Genomic DNA, 15,378 nt, shown 5'->3' with positions numbered 1-15,378 from the left:
TTTTTGGTATTTTTCTTCCCTTTAGGAGATCTGAGCCTTTTATGATGTCCAACGCTTTAAGCTCCATAAAATTAAGGGCTTGCTCGTTTAGATTGGAGGACAGAAACGAATGTTGAAGATGGTCTATTCCTTCAATGGACCATATTTCCTCATCCATTGATCGGAATTGGACAAAATTTGGGCTAGGTGTGTTTCTTGATGTGTTCTTCAAAATGGTTTGGTAAGATTAGACTATGCTTTGGTAAGATCTGGTCATATCAGATCATGGCCATTCGATCTTGTTTTCAATGGATCTGATTCAATTCAGTTCAAATTGGGCTGAAAATCGTTCTCTAGCCCAATGAATACCCACTGAACACATCTGACAGTTAGAAATGATTAGATGTTACTCCAATCAAAGAGATGTGAGCTATGAATGTCTAGACTTGTTACTTGGTGAGATTAAATGAAGACCTATCACAATCAACCCATATTCAAGCCCAATATATAGGCAGTCTTGATTGGTATGGTACACCTACTAGATATCCGAGCCATTTATGAGATATTTGATGCAGATCTCGCTTGTATGTCTAATTAACATTCAATCTCTCTTTACTTGCAATTCACCATTAAACTTTCTAAAATAGGAGTTAAAACTTACAAATTGAATGACATTCTTTCGGTGGAATAAACAAGAGGAAAGTACTAAATTTTTATCAGATTGCCAACAGGTATGCCAAATTTAGTAGCATGGTAATAACAGGTTTCATCTCACACTCCACAAAAAATAGAAATTGAGATAATATGGGCAAAATATGATATGGTCAATTTTGAGATACTCATAGTTTGTCTTTACTAAGTTTTTATGTGAAACAAATGCTTATTTTAAGATATTAGGACTTTTTCTGAATAAATTAACAAACAAAATTTCCAGTACTTATAAGTATTAAAATTCAGCACTTTAAATTTTCAACATTAAATTAATTTTCAGATGTTAATTTTCAATTAACCAAACGGCACCGTAGTTAGGTTATGAACAAAAAAAAAAAACTGGAAGGTTTTTGTTTAGTGTGCTATGTTGGGCAGGCAAAAGCTACAATGTAATGCTCAACTTGAGAAATTTTTTTTTAAGTGATCCAAACCGCCTAAATTATTAAGATCTGCTGTTGATAGCCCATGCCCCTAAGATTGTCCCAGATGGGAAAATCTGAAACTTTAATTCGTGTCCATCAAATAGATAAAGGTAAAAAAAAAAGCCAAAGATTATTTGAATGAGATCTTCGAATCTGGGGGCTTCTTGGTGCATGGACCATTCAAGGTGAGCCCATCATACGAACGGGTTGAATCAACCATGACCCGAACTCTACAAAACAGAACCAAGAGCCTAGAAGAGATGAGATGCACGTTACGAGCCAGGTCCAAATGTTTAATGATTTGGATTTTACAAAAAAATTCAATCGGTTGTATGTATGTGTTGCGTTTAACTCTGCATTGCCTGGTTCTCTGCTACTACTTCAGAAAGGAATAAGCTGATTAAAACTCCAAAGTGCATTTGCCTCTTTAAGTCCTAGCTTGCAGTGCAAACCATGGGTCTCGCCCTGGTTCAGGAGGTGCAGAATGGTGGGTAGGTTGATTGGTTAACTGGTTTGATGTGGTGGTTGACTATAGTTATGTGGTGGGTCCAAAGATGACTATTGGATCAAGTGATGGTTACTTGGTAGTTTACCCAAATTACAAGCTCGAATTCAATTCTTTATGGAGGCAAATGTTCTCTTAGAGTGGGCGTGTTTGGTTTTTTCAATTATAACGATAAATGGTTGGAAATGGGTAATATTGATTACTTACTATTGTAATTATATTGTGACATTATCTATGTTTAACTGCAACGATGAGTTTGTTATTTTGTTTGTTTCACTCCAAAAATAATAATTTTATAATAAAAAATGTAATGATTATAATTTCCTTGTTTTTTTTACTAGTATATTTGACTCTTGATATACATGCTGTAATTTTTGTTTAAATAAACACGTTGAAATGATGATGGCCACTGATTTACTTTGCATTATACAAGAAATTGAAAAATCAAACACCCTTTTAGGCCCTGTTGGGTTCTGCATAATTACTTGTAATTTAAGGTAAATAAGTAATTATGATTTACTTTGGCATTTTCTCACGTAGGATTTGACAGGTAAAGGGTTACTTTTTTTTTTTTTTTAGCTTGTTAGTACACCCACTGTCATTTCACACTTCACTGTTAGCCACCCCCACTAGGGAACCGGTACCACGACCTCAGTGATGGTAACTGTCACTCAGTCTACCACTTGAGCTATGGATCTGGGTGGTAAAGGGTTACTTGATTCACACGGCGTCCTTCCCATGTGAACATACCAAAACTCCATGGGCCACACCATGATGTATGTGTTTTATCCACGCTCATTTATTTTGGTTGAATCATTTTAGGACATGAGCAAAAAAATGAGATAAATCCAAAGCTCAAGTGGACCACACCAAAGGAAGTGACACCCATCATTGAACCCACTATTTTCTTTGGTGCAGTCCAATTGAGCTATGAATCTACCTCATTTTGAGTTTTTGTCTTAAAATGATTTGAGAAAATGAGTGGATCGTATAAATATAACATGTACATACATCATAGTGGAGTCCACAAAATTTTCACTTTTAGTCGGTTAAGTTTAGCTCAAAATTCAAGATGAAAATTTTCTTATATTTTGAACATATGACACTCCTCATTATTGTGCAGTTACCACAATTTACCTGTATTAACACCAATCAAATAAGTGGATGGTCCGGCTGACGGTTTTATGGTTTGTAACGGGACAGGATTAGGTGCGGCATAAGCCTCACCTAAGACGGTGCTGCCCTTACCATGGCTCCCACATTGATGTATGTATTCTATATCCATGCCGTCCATCCATTTTGGTAGATCATTTTAGGGCATGAACCTTGAAACAGATCCAAACCTCAGATGAACCATACATTAGGAAACAGTGGTGATTAACCATTAAAAATTTCTTGTGGGCCACAAAAGTTTTGGATTAAGCCAATATTAGTTTTTTTTTTTCCTTCATCCAGGTTTGTGTGACCTTATCAACGGGTTGGATGGCAAATAAACATTAGAAAACATTACCGTGGGCCCTAAGGAGTTTTTAATGGTGGCATGGAGGCGTTGGACGTGGACCTTTATGTTCTCTTTTAATGGTCACCAAACGAAGGGTTAGGATCTGCGCATAGGGGAGATTTTTGTGCATGAGCAACTCAAGGGTAGACCAACCATATCAACGTACGGTTTGTCCCATGGGCGAGACATGGTCCCTCTTTTACTTGTTTAGGAACTCCAAGAGCTAATAGGCAAACGAGCCACACTTCTTGATGGAATCTGCGTGAGTCAGGTACCAATAGCAACGGGAACCTATCTTGTGAAGATGGATCCAGACCGTCGAGTCAGTGGGCCACCACTTGGACGAGCCATGGATGAACAAAATGAGCTTAATTTATAAGTTCATGGCGACCAAATCAACAGCCAGATGTTTTTTATTTTTTATTTTTATTTTATAGCCGGGAAGAATTCGTGGATCAGGCCATTTGAAAGCATCTGATTGGCAAAAAGCTTTAGCATTGGACAATCAACAAAGTGGTATGTTGATGGTTAACATTCATCCGCCATGCATTATAGGCGGGCACATCAATCTGGATGGTCTAGATCCATGCATATCTGGTGGATAAAAGGAAAGCTTCGATCCAAATCGTCTGCAACGCCTGTTTTAAGCAACGGCTAAAACACCCAAGCTCTTTGGGGGCCACCATGTTCTATAGGCCAAATCCACTCTGTTCATCAGGTGATAACCCTTGTGTTGGCCACACACACAAACCTATGGAAATCTTTTTAAATCTTCTCAAAAGATTAAAAAAAAAAAAAAACATTCATTCCATCTCAACAGCTTTGAGAACTGGCCATAATTTAGATGTAGATTAGGAGAAAAAAAGAAGAAGAGCCTGGCTCATTATACAGAGCTTAAACAAGCCATTCATCAAAGTTGCAAAAAGAACCAAAATCAAATATCACTTCCAACAAGCAAACAAAAACAAAATTCAAACAGCTCATAAGATGTCTCTCTTGGATTTGAAATTCAAACAACTCTTACCTTTTTCTTTTCTTATTCCCTGTGAAATCTCCCTTGTTGAATTGTCTGAAGTCGTTAGTTGTTTCGGCTGTGTTTTGCTTCTTCATACCTTTCTTCCCTCCGAATCCAAATTTGGAGTCTTTGAATCCCTTACCCTTCCTACTTTTATCCATCCCCTTCTTTCCAACTTGCCTTGCCCGCCCTCCAGACCTATCTCCCGGGGCCACACCGGGCCTCCTCTTCTTTGACCTCTCAAATGCCTTACCGTCTTCGAAATCCAGACCCAACTCACTGTCATCTTTACCGTCATCTGCGAACCCACTTTGTTTCCTTTGTTTCCTCCATTTCTTAACGGATTCTATCTGATCTTTCTTCTGCTTGGACCTCTCTTTCAGCTTCTGGGCATGAACCTCTTTCGCTATGCGCTTAGCTTCCCTTGCTTTTCTCCTCTCTTCAGCCTCCTCGATCCGTTTCTTCTCCACCAACAGCCTTCCCTTCACTTTCTCCATGTGATTATCTGTCTTCACCATCTCCGCATAATAGTCCGGAGGCCTGAGAAAGGGCAACCCCATAGACTGCAGCTTCTCAAAGGCCTGCCTGGTGCCCTCCAGTGCCTGGGTATAGAATGCCAGCTCACGTGCCAAGTCATCATTCACATCAACCTCTTGCTCCTGATCAAAATCGACTGACAGTTTGTGGATAAAATCCAAGTTCTCGGGCCAGCTTATATCTCCAAGTTTCTCAAGAAGACCATCTTTGTTGTATACACGGTTCTTCGAAGGTTCGGCCAGCACCACTTCTTCTTCTTCAGATTCAGATTCAGATTCCTCCTCAGTAATGTCCCCCACTTCATTGTCCTTCCTTCCCCCATTAAACAATAACTGTTTTTTGATAATACCCATCACAGACAGACGCTAAAACCTGTACCAAACACACACAAAAAAGAAAGGTAAGACCAATCGGATCAAAGAGTGCCTCAAATAGCTTTACAAAATAAAATTCCTTCTTCCTTTTCTCTCTCCTATCTTTTCTGTTCATATATGAGAAAGCTAACAAACACTCTACTGAGCTATGTTTACATCCATACAACAGTGAACTAATAAAAGTAATAACAAAGGCACAAGAAAATATGGTGTTAGGTTAGACTAAGGCTTCACATGAACTCCAGCATAAGCAAGATGTGATTATTTTGAGTGTACTGTACAATTCAATTGAATAGTAGGATCTGCTATTATAGAGAAGGAGAGGGAGTGAGTGTGTGCATTGTACAATTCAATTGAATTGTACAAGCTGCTACATGAGAGATGCCCACAGTAGAAAATGAAAAAATAAATAAAATTGGGACAGGCTATGACCAGCAGACAGACTGAACAAAATCTATAAACTGACCTTCCAAACACTAAAAGATTGCAAACAATTAAGTGAAAAACTGGAACAGAACAACAATAAACCTTTTACTGTTTTCAGCTCAGTACCAGAAAGTCTCATTCATTATGTAGAGCTTCAAGATTGATGGAGAAAAATAACCAGCACTTGAATTGCCCAAAATAATGAAGTAGTTAAATAGCTCTGATGTCTCTTTGGATCATTTTGTTCAAATGACTGTGATATTCTTCTGACTATGGAATGGTGTTGTAGCATTTTAACTAATTGGAGATTAGGACAATCTTGAAAAGAAAAGAAGAAAAGCCTCAACATTTAACCCAGAAGATTTCACAAAAGAGGAGAACTATTTCACAAACAAAGCCTTACGAGTAGGGTCTTACTCTTGCCCTGGTGGTAGACTCACCAGGTCAAGGGTTATTTATTTATTTATTTAATATAAAAAGCAACGATTTCATTAAGCAGAAAAACAAAAAGGAACAAGGAAAACAAGAAAAACAGAGAGCAGAAAAGAGAAGCAGATCTGCTGAGATAGCAGAAAGCCTCTAGCAACCTAGAAAACTAAGATTACACATATGTAAGTCCTTAACATTGCTAGCCCATTCGATCAAAACATTCTTTTAGCCCTGGATCCCACTGCCCTAACTGTAGAAGAAGTATCATTAAAGCATCTTTCGTTCCTCTCTTCCCAGACAGACCACCAGATTGCAAGAATGGCCATGCGCTAGATGGTAGATCTATTCTTGTCCAGCTTGAGACCATGCCAGGATGAAAGAAGACTAGAAGTCGTCTCCAGAACGCACCAACTGATTGAAAAATTCTGACAGAAATCCACCCAAATTTGAGAAATAAAGGAGCAGTGAACCAGCAGATGGTTCACAGATTCTGCCTCCTGCATACAGCAGAGGCAAACATTAACGATCTGCATACCCCTCTCAGAAAGGTTATCGATGGTAAGGATTCTATTTCGGCCCACCAGCCAGCCGAAGCAGATGTACTTAGGGGGCGCTGGGTATTTCCAAATGAATGGGGAGACGGCATGGGAAGAGGGCGACGTAGGATAGATGTGGGAATAAAGAGACTTGACAGAGAAAATTCCAGATTTATCTAACTTCCATACAATGCTGTCGGGCTGATTGAGGAGGGGCATGGTCTTGGACAAGCAGTCCTGAAGAGCCATAAACTCCGAGACTTCACTGTCGTTAAGATTCCTAGTACATTTGATATCCCAAACAACTTGAGCAGGTGTGGCTGAGAAGCATTTATTGACAAAGATATTTTTATTGGGGGCCAGATGATAGATACCAGGGAACCGAAGTTTGAGGACATCATCCCCCACCCATAAGTCTTCCCAGAAGCGAATAGACAGACCGTTGCCCAGCTCAAAACAGCTGTTCTGGAGAACCGGAAGCTTTGCCTGAAGAATCCCTTTCCAAATATGAGAAGCCTTATAATACAAAGATTCTTTAGTCCACCAACCACCTGGAGAGGAACCATATTTGCCTTTAATAATTAAGGACCAAAGGGCGACCTTTTCTGTGCCTAGCCTCCAAGACCATTTACCTAGAAGAGCCTTGTTCATGACTTTCAGATTTTTGCCATTAGCACCACCTTCCCTAAACAATTTACAGACTTCCTTCCATTCCAAAAGATGAATTTTCCTCTGATTTTCCTTTCCATACCACAAAAAATCTCTTCTGATTTTGTCCATAGACTTCAGAACCGGGCCGGGCACTCAATCAGCAACATGAAATACAGAGGGAGGTTCGTAAGAGCTGCTTTGATCAGAGTTAACCGACCTCTCAGGGATAGATAACGGCATTTCCAAGTGGCCAGATATTTTTGGAACTTGCTAATCACCTTGTCCCACATTGATTTAGGAGAGGGACCCACTGTGAGGGGGAGGCCAACAAACGAAGTTGGGAACGATTGTATATGGCAGCCAAGAATGTTAGCAAACGACTGAAGAGTTTCTGAAGGAACGTTGATCCCAAGCAACTTAGATTTTCCCATGTTTATCCTTAGGCCAGAGACGGCCTTGAAACAACGAAGAGCTGTGGAGATTTTCAATGTACTGAGCTGAGGATTCTGAGAAGATTAATGTTTCATCTGCAAATTGGGTATGTGTAATGGGGTGCGTCATCCCTGGCATCGCAATATCACGAAGAGTACCTTGTTCCTGCCCGTTGATTAGCAATTAGGAAGAGAAGAGGGGACAGGGGGTCCCCTTGGCGCAGGCCTCTAGAGCTTTTAAAAAAGCCTTTAGGGGACCCATTAAGAATGACAAAGAAATGAGTTGAGCCGATGCAAGCTTCTATCCATTTTCTCCACTTGGCTCTGAAACCCATACGGGTTAGCATATAGAGAAGGAAGCCCCAATTGACGTGATCATAAGCCTTGGCAACATCTAACTTGCAGAAAATACCTCTAGAGTGAGTCTTGTGGCAAGAATGGAGGATTTCATTTGCGATCAGAGCACCATCTGTGATCTGTCTACCTTTGATGAAGGCGTTTTGGTTTGGCAAGATGAGTTTGCCTAGGACTTTTGATAGGCGGGAAGATAAGGTTTTAGCGAGGATTTTGTAGGGGCTCCCTATCAGGCTAATGGGTCTGAATTCAGAAAAAGACGCAGCCCTTGCTACCTTAGGAATGAGAGCGATGAAGGAGGCCCCAAGCCCTTTCGATAACCTGCCTCTACTGTGGAATTCATGGATGAATAGGAGGACATCTTGATGGATAGTCTCCCAGACGGACTGATAGAAACTGATCGACACATCAACTGCAGCCTTAACCTCTTCTTCTGAAAATGGAGCTTCAAGGAATGCTGCGTCAACAGCGTCCAAAGTATTGAATGAGACGTAGTCGAGGCGCGGTCTGCTCCAATTATCAGAGGATAAGAGATCGTTAAATTTTTTATGGCAAGATCTACAATCGCCTGCTTATCCTCTACCCGGGTTCCATTATCGGAGATACTAAGAATAGCCTTTGATCGGAAGTGCATGTTAGCAATATTGTGAAAGAATTTGGTGTTTTTGTCTCCCTCAGCAATCCATCTGACTCTGGATTTTATCCTCCAAGAGGCTTCTTCTTCTAGGGCTCTGTTCGATAGGTCTTGGATGATACTAATGCACCTGGCGAGGGTGTTTGATGAGATCGGATTAACATTAGACTCTGAGTCAATAACCTGCAATTCCGATAGAAGAGAATCAACCTCAGCCTCTCTTTTCTAGGCTTCCTGCTGACGCCACTCCTTTATTTTGATTTTAAGGAGCCTAAGCTTGCATATAAGCTTATGCCCAGCAAAACCGTCCACCTGGAAGCTAGACCACCAGTCGATAATCTTCTCACGGAAACCTTCAATTTGAAGCCATGAAGAGCTGAATCTAAATGGTGTCGGGCCCCAGTTGTCCTCCTCCATCGACAGAAGAATCGGGCAGTGATCTGATGTGGTTCTAGGCAAAGCGGCTTGGAGAACAGTGGGAAAAGCCTCAATCCAGTCAAGCGAGACAAGAAATCTATCCAACTTGGACTGAACTGGGGACCTTCGTCCATTGGTCCAGGTGAATCTAGCCCCAAGTAAAGGAAGGTCGATAAGCTCGACTGATCCATTCGGAAAAATGGAGCATGGCTGAAGATACCCTTCTCCTTCTAGAGTGATCTTCCGCAAATTGAATGACATTGAAGTCACCCACCACACAGAACGGACCTGAAAAGGATTGTCTAGCCCGGGTTAACTCGTCCAAAAAATCGGCCCTAACGGAATCGACATTAGGCCCGTAAACAACACAAATGAGACATTGAAAATTGGAATACTTATCTTGGAGCTTGACCGACACCGAGAAAGAGGCACTTGAAGAAGACAGGAGATCCCATTTTGACGATCTCCATGCAACAAGGATGCCACCCGAGCTTCCAACCGCGTCCAGAGATGTCCACTTCACATCATTCGCCCTCCATAGAGTGGTCAGCAGGTTATCTTTGAAGAGAGGAACTTGGATCTCCTGGAGACATACCACATATGGATTTTTCCTATTGACAGTAGCTTTAATTAGGCTCCGTTTTTGCTTAGAACCCACTCTCCTAACATTCCAAGAGATAATCTTCATTGATCAACTAGACTTCCCCGGTTTCCCTGCCTCCGATGCTTGGATTTAGAGGCTAACACAAGCCCTGGGCTGGATTCCAGACCTTGAAGTTCGCGATTGTTGCTGAGCTTGGATTTATGTTTTGCTGGAGATCTAGACTCTAGAAAGGGTCTTCCTCTGTTCTCAATACACTGAAATAAGGCTATGTATTCCTCCATACGATCCCCGAATGATAAGCCAAGAGACCTTCCAATGTGCCCGATGGCCTCTCTAATCTAGCACTTATTCTGCATCTTGTCGAGGAGGTCAGACCTATTTCCTACCGCTGGCGTAGGTTCGGACTCAGGGTCAGCGATCATTTGAAGAGGTTCAGCTACTAGAACCCGGCTGGAGGGATTGTCTTGAGAGAGCATGATAGGACTGAGATCTAGGGATTCTCTGGAGGGTAGGATGGAATTTAGAAGGGGGGGGGGGGGGGGGGGGGGTTAAGAGGTTGTGTGTTTTTCAAATGGCCGTTGGGGATTCGGGATGGAAAGGGTTGTCTGAAAGGGTGTCGCTGGGTTAGGGAGGATGGTGAATGAAGGTAATGGCTAGAGGTTGAAGGCTAGATGAGGGTACACTAGGTTCTGAATCAGACGAGAAACTGCCTTGAAGACCCAGAACCGGACCCGAATAGCAATCCCCGATCGAGTTGCAAGTGACGTGTAGGCGTCTTGATTGACGTTAGGCCATGTGGTCTGGGGAATGACTAGAGGAGCCGACATGAGTCGACATTATGTGCAACGTAGCGTACCGGGGAAGCTGAAATGTATGGGCTATTAAAATCTCCTAACGAAGGCTAATTACATGGGCGGTCCAATGACACGCACATGTTATTATCCCCTGGATCATTCGCCTTGTGACCGGTCTTTGATCCCGTATCCACCGCCTGGGATCCATGCATTGAGACAACGTAGCCGCGCGTGATGGGGCACGACGCTCGATACCCTGTAGCAGTTAGAGAAAGCGGCCAGGTCGGAGTGATCGCTCCGCGTGTCTCTCGAACAGCTAGGATGCGATCTCCATCCTTGATGGCCATAGAAGGGGCGTCAGAGGCCTATAGAGGTACACCGCTGAAGCATGGAGCGGATACACGCGCATCAGACGACGACGCCAGGACTTCCACCGGAGCCGGAGAAGGGCCTTCCCTGGCGCGCCAGAGGTCTCACCCTATCGAGGATATGCTTCTTCTAGAGCTTCTTTGATGACCGGAAACTCGAGAGTACGTTCGTCGATGATGACCCGAACAGTGGAAGGCAATGGGGAATCCTTCTTCCTTCTAACCCTCACTCTGATGACGACAATCTCTTCTCCCAGTCTCGTCTTGGGAGTCCAGTTCCAGGTACGATCCAAGGTAGGCTGCCACCGAGATGAAGAATTCATCAAACCAGAGTTTCATCGGGATTCCCCAAACTTGGAACCAAACATTCTCCATGCCGAATCTAGTTCAAGGGTTTTAGTACCCATAGGTGGTGAAATCCCACTGCGGCATGAGTGTGTGGGTGTGTGGAGTGTGTGTGTGCATGTGTTAAAAAAAAGCCTTGCGACGAGAAGATGCAGCATTGTTAAAAGCAAGAATCAAGGAGACCCATTCCTCATCTAGGTCTGTGCCAGGTAGAATTTGCACCAATGTTTTCAATAGCGTGAGGGCATTCACCCGTCTGAAGCATGAGCTGTAAGCTACATGCTATTTCTAGATTTCTAATTAAAATAATAGAAAAAATTGGGCAAATAGCAAAAAATAAAGAACGATGAAATTAACAAAAAAAAGAAAAGAAAGAAAAGAAAAAAAAGAAGAAAGATGATCAGATACAACCACTGTATCATGTGCAAGTACATAAAGATTGTTTTCCTGCCAACATGTCACATGTGCAAAGCATCCAATCCGTCAAAAAGGTGGGACACACCGCCATGACCATCTGAAATGAAAATCATCAACTCATCAATCAGGACACAACATCAAAATCAGTGAACAGCCAATGGTATGACTCAGTGTACTGGTTTTGCCCACCCAAATCTGCCTGATTTTCATTTGAGGTGATAATCATGGGGAGTCCCACTTTCTGCCCATATTGGATCCTCTACACACGTAACATGTTGGTGGGAGAAAAATGGTTGTATCATAACTTATGATACAACACCGCCAAATAAATTCTCAAGAAAACATCTAAAAAAAAAGGCATGATTTTTCAAGGGCTACAACCACTACCTAAAAGAGCATTCAAGACAAGGTATCAAAGGCCAAATCACTTGTATTCAAGCCAAAAACAACTGCACCAACCAGTTTCTAAGCTAACTACCTTAGCTAATGTCCTAATGAAACACTAATATTAGAACAAAAATGGTCTCAAACTCTTAATGGCACATGTGGGATCCATTATGTTGTGTCTATGCCATACACTTGACACATAAAGTCAGCCCCACTATGGCGATGGGATGCCCCAAAAATCATGCCTATCCAATCATCAGGTGGGCTGCACCTTAGAAAACAATGGGCAGCCACCAAAAACCTCCAAATCCTGTGGAGGCCCACATGATGGTTGGATCGACCCTGCTGGGTAGGTTGAATACTGCACATAAATACATATTGTAAAAAGGAGAAGAAATTGCTAGAAATCCTAAATCTTCATTAAAAAAAAAAAAAACAACCTTAATGGGGATGGTTAAGGGTAAGAACATACCTATTTCTTGAGCTTTACAAGAGATAATATCAAACGAAAAGAAAAAAAACTAAAGATGAGCTCCAAAACATATTGATGTGAAAAGGGAAAAAAATCACGTTTGGCTCCAATGCCCCTGAATTTAGCCACATGATCTTCTACTAGGGGCAATTCAACAGCCAAAATTCTGTCAAGGATGAGAGAATCAAGCAGCTAAAGTTTTGAGCCAGAGGTGAGCGTGAGGGCTTGCGCTTCAAATGCTCTCTTCGAAAGCCTTATGTTTCATAAAGGCTAGACTCCTGAGTTAGTTCTATACTATTTAAAACATGGTTGTGACAACTGTACACTTGGCATAGTTGTACAGATGGTTGGGATTTCTTACTCAGGCCCTGTTTGTTAAATCTGAAGTCTAAAGACCGAATCTGAAATCTGAAGCCTGAATCTGAAATCTGAAGTAAAAAAACTTGTTTGATAATTATGGCTGAAGTCTAAAAATTAAGTATTGAATCTTAAACAAACTGTTTGTTAACAAACATCTTAAATGTCTGAAATATGTTAATTTGACACATTTGTCCCTATCTCTCATTTGGAAATGTTTTACATTATAAAGAAATTATTTTTTATGAAATGAAAATAAAATCATTATATTTAATTTAAATAAACTAAAATACTTAATAAAAAACTAAAAATCATCCTAAGGCCCTCAATTCCTCTTAGCAAGAAGATTTTATAGGATTGAACACCAGTAGCAACAAAACCTTCAAATAAGCCCACCTTATATTTATATGCTATCCAAACCGAAAAAAAAATAAATCATATTGATCTAAAACTTCTGTGACCCCAAAAAGGGTTTCAATGGTAGACGTTCAATCTCCCGTCGCTTTTTGCAACTTATTTTTCGTCTCAAGCTTTAATATGAGCTTGCCAAATGGATGGATGGTTTGGATATAACACATACCTCATGATGGGACCCATAGAACTTGTTGACGTCAATACAACAACTATATAGCTGGTGTGAGGTACACCAACCAATCCGCATCCTACTTGGATGTGGATTAGCTACTTACAGGTTGAATTTGGCTACCGAAGTGACGTCATCAAGTTCTATGGGCCCACTATGATGTATGTGCTTTGTCTACACCGTCCATCTATTTGGAGATTTAATTTTAGGCAGATCCAAATATATAGTTGACCCAGTGGCGAGATTGATGCCTACCGTTGGAACCTTACTAAGGCTCACCATTATTTTTATTTGAAATCTAAATCCAACCTGTTCACAAGTTAACACGAACATGAAAGAAGGGAAAAACAAATATCAGCTTGATCAAAAACTTTTGTGGCCTATTTAAGTTTTTAATGGTGGGCGTCACTCTCCCCACTGTTTTCTGTGGTGAGGTCCATTGGAGGTTTGGATTTGACTCATTCTTTGGATCTTTACCTAAAATTATATTTCCAAATGGATGGAAGGCGTGGATATAAAACATACATCATGATGGGGCCCACATAACTTGGTGACGTAACTTCGGTGGCAAGTCTCGTCACTCAACCTGTCAGTATCCAATCCGCGTCCGCGGAAATAGATTGGCTACTCCCCTGCCACCAGCCAATGGCTGATGGTCGGTGCTATGTGGGCCCGACCATGATGTGTGTTTCATCCATGCCGCCCACCTATGTTTATAGATCATTTTATGGTATGAGACCAAAAATGATGTATATCCCAATCTCAAGTGGATCACATTACAGGAAAACAGTCTTGAATGAATGTTGACAATTAAAAACTTTTTGGGGGCCACAAAAATTTTGGATCAAGCTGATCTTTGTTTTTTCCATTCATCTAGGTCTATATGACCTAATTAACAGATTGGATGTCAAATAAAGAGTACATTAGGCCTTAGGAGAATTTTAATGGTGGACATCCAATCACTATTGTTTTCCTGTGGTATGGTCCACCGAGCCAATCTATTTATATTTAAACCAACTGTTGCATGGTGGCCCAGATGATGGTTTGATCAACCATGATAAATAATATACAGCCACTACACACTACAAAAATGGTTGTAGAACAAGCTTATTCTACAATATTGTACAGTACCAACTCCCAAAAATGAAGAAAAAAATTGGAAAATAAAATTAATAGTCACTATAAATTAATATTAAATCAATCACAATAAAACCGAAGTTATTAACTGAGATAAAGACTAAAACAAATACCTATATTTAGCTTTAAATCAATAAAAAAACGGAAATCTTCAGCTCCACAGCCGTACACACTTCAAATGGGGAATCTTGAAGTTCTCCTTTGTTTGGGCTCCAATGTCCGTGAAACTTCAGCCGTAGGACCTACTCTCAGAGGACCGATCAATGCCCTAAAGTTTCATCTCTAACCGTTCCTTGGATTGGGAGAATCGACGGTAGGAAGTTTTGAAGGAAAAAGGGCTTGCCGTCGAGGGTATTAGGGGTATCAAAAGAGGGCTTTTAAAACCCTCTTTCGAAACCCATTTCTTTTAAAACATACATTGATTAAAATGCCTATGTGAGTTTCACACCATTCAGAAAACTCATAAATCTTAAACGGGTAAGGAAATACCCACCATTGAAACCATCTGAAGGCCCACCGTGATGTTTATATGCCATGCAACCCATTCATAAGCCCATTCCCATCAAAACAGATGGACGGGTTGGATGTCACACAGACATCACGGTGGACCCCACAGAAGTTTGGGTTACAGGAAAGTCGTCGCGTAGTCAAGCAACAGTCTGGTCCACCCATCAGGTGGGCCACGATGTTAGAAACAGATGGACAGCATAGAATAATTTGGGCAAACACCACCGCCATTGAAGAGATGGCCGAAAATGCACATGACAGTAAGAGAGAGAGAGAGAAAGAAGAAGAATCAAAACAGAAATAATGAAAAATGAGAAGAAGGTGAGAATGCATACCTGCGAAAATAGACGAGAAGAGAATAACACGAATTGAAGAGAAGCAAAGGTCGATGGCGGGTTTTTAGGGTTTTGGAAAATATCCGCAATAGTGTAACCCGCGCCTGGGGGAACGACGGGACTCAAGCTCTGTGGGTCCCACCGTGATGT

General features: G+C 41.3%; 1 protein-coding gene across 3 annotated transcripts; it reads right to left on the bottom strand.

Annotated features, from left to right (window-relative positions):
* Window positions 1–3,948: 3,948 nt before the first annotated feature.
* Window positions 3,949–15,378, bottom strand: LOC131232886 (probable rRNA-processing protein EBP2 homolog). 3 transcript variants are annotated; one of them, XM_058229398.1, is made up of 2 exons: window positions 15,229–15,378; window positions 3,949–5,042 (listed from the first exon to the last, which is right to left on the bottom strand). In XM_058229398.1, exon 2 carries the CDS (start codon window positions 5,021–5,023, stop codon window positions 4,139–4,141), a length of 885 nt encoding a protein of 294 aa, XP_058085381.1. In that variant the 5' UTR covers window positions 5,024–5,042; window positions 15,229–15,378; the 3' UTR covers window positions 3,949–4,138. The 3 variants fall into 3 exon arrangements, with proteins under 3 accessions (XP_058085381.1, XP_058085383.1, XP_058085384.1); XM_058229400.1 differs by lacking the exon at window positions 15,229–15,378 and adding an exon at window positions 14,500–14,765; XM_058229401.1 differs by lacking the exon at window positions 15,229–15,378 and adding an exon at window positions 11,448–11,543.

The sequence above is a fragment of the Magnolia sinica genome, chromosome 18, assembly GCF_029962835.1.
Source record: "Magnolia sinica isolate HGM2019 chromosome 18, MsV1, whole genome shotgun sequence".
Lineage (NCBI taxonomy): Eukaryota > Viridiplantae > Streptophyta > Magnoliopsida > Magnoliales > Magnoliaceae > Magnolia > Magnolia sinica.
This window is presented reverse-complemented; position numbering and strand designations above follow the sequence as displayed.

Excerpts from the sequence above, each read along its gene's own strand:
- LOC131232886 (XM_058229398.1), bottom strand. The coding sequence starts at position 5,023 with ATGGGTATTATCAAAAAACAGTTATTGTTTAATGGGGGAAGGAAGGAC.